Genomic DNA, 1,334 nt, shown 5'->3' with positions numbered 1-1,334 from the left:
CACCCACACCCAGACCGGCACCCCGGCCGCCGAACGGACACCGCCTTCACGCGCCCCCCCCCCCAGCACCAGCTGATTCGTTTCCGTACAATCCGTTTAATAAAAAAGTGCTTCTCCCAAGCGCAGCGACCCGCCTCTCCCCGGGCCCGGCACACACACCCGGGCAGGGAAAGCGCCGCGTGCGCCACGCGGGGACGAAGAGGCTCAGAAACAGCGGAGCCGAGGGCCGGCCACTTCCCACGGTGACCCTTTAATAGTAACTCACCCGGTGCCATATATACACACAGACACATCGCTACGCGGTACAGCGCACGGCCCGGCTAACCCGAAAGCGAGCGGCCCCGCGGGAGGGGCAGCGCAGTCCGCGGCGCAGAGGCCAGTCCTAGCAGGAGCACTTGCACTCCGAAATGATGGGGTACTGGATGGGGATCCACGTGCACCGCTGCCCCCCCCGCCGCTGGCAGCGCCACCGCAGGACGGTGAGGTGCACTGACTTGGCGGGCTTGCAGAGCATCCCTTCGGGCACCGAGCAGGAGCGCTTCCCGTAGCAGCTGCCCACCTTGACGTAGCGGGGCCAGAAGCGGCTGCCGAGGTCGTTCCACGTGTACAGCACCGGGCAGAAGACCTGCGACCACAGCCACAGCTGCAGCTTCCTGCGCAGCTTCTTGCTCAGCCGGTGCTTCTTGCCCGGCTGCGGCCCCTCGGCGAACTCCAGCCCTTTGATCTCGCTGGGCATCGCCCCCGGGGGCCTCTGCCGCAGCAGCGAGTCCAGCTCGCCCAGGTCCTCCCCCGCCAGCCGCTCCTCGGGCAAGGAGACGGCCATGAAGTGCGCGTCGAAGTGGCCGCCCAGCAGGCTCCGCAGCAAGGTCTCGTTCAGGTCCTTCTCCTTGGGGTCGAAGCTGGGGTCCGGGTGCTCGATGAGCTCCACCAGGGGGAGGCTGTCGCTGGGCGCCGGGCGGATGTGCAGGTAGTGCTGGCCCGCGCCCTGCTGCAGCCGCAGCGCCAGCAGGACCAGCCAGGCGTAGAGCGCCAGCAGGCCCGGCGGGTGATCCATCCTCGGGCGGCGAGGGGCGGGGGAGGTTCACCAGGCAGCGGAGGGAGACGAGGCGGGCCCAGGCATCCGCCAACCTGGAGGGGCTTCTCCAAGCCGCGGCTCTCGGGGGTCCCCCCCGCAGGCTGCGCCCCGAGGAGGCAGGAGCCGGAGCCCCTCTCCCGGGCAAGCCCTCCCGCGGCGGGGGCGGGCAGCGCGTCCTCTCCCGGCGCTCGGGGGGCGGCCGATCCTCCTCCCGGCGGCTCCCCCTGCGCGGCGGCAGCAAGGTGGGGTGGGCTCGGGT

General features: G+C 70.8%; 1 protein-coding gene across 1 annotated transcript; it reads right to left on the bottom strand.

The window, feature by feature from the left end:
• Positions 1-259: 259 nt before the first annotated feature.
• On the bottom strand, positions 260-1,054 carry NOG (noggin). The gene has a single exon (XM_075014774.1). The coding sequence runs from the start codon at positions 1,052-1,054 to the stop codon at positions 383-385; it is 672 nt and encodes a 223-aa protein (XP_074870875.1). The 3' UTR covers positions 260-382.
• Between the last annotated feature and the right edge of the window lie 280 nt (positions 1,055-1,334).

The sequence above is a fragment of the Carettochelys insculpta genome, chromosome 20 (genome assembly GCF_033958435.1).
Source record: "Carettochelys insculpta isolate YL-2023 chromosome 20, ASM3395843v1, whole genome shotgun sequence".
Classification (NCBI taxonomy): Eukaryota; Metazoa; Chordata; order Testudines; family Carettochelyidae; genus Carettochelys; species Carettochelys insculpta.
The sequence above is the reverse complement of the archived record's forward strand: the minus strand, read 5'-3'. Positions and strand labels throughout refer to the sequence as shown.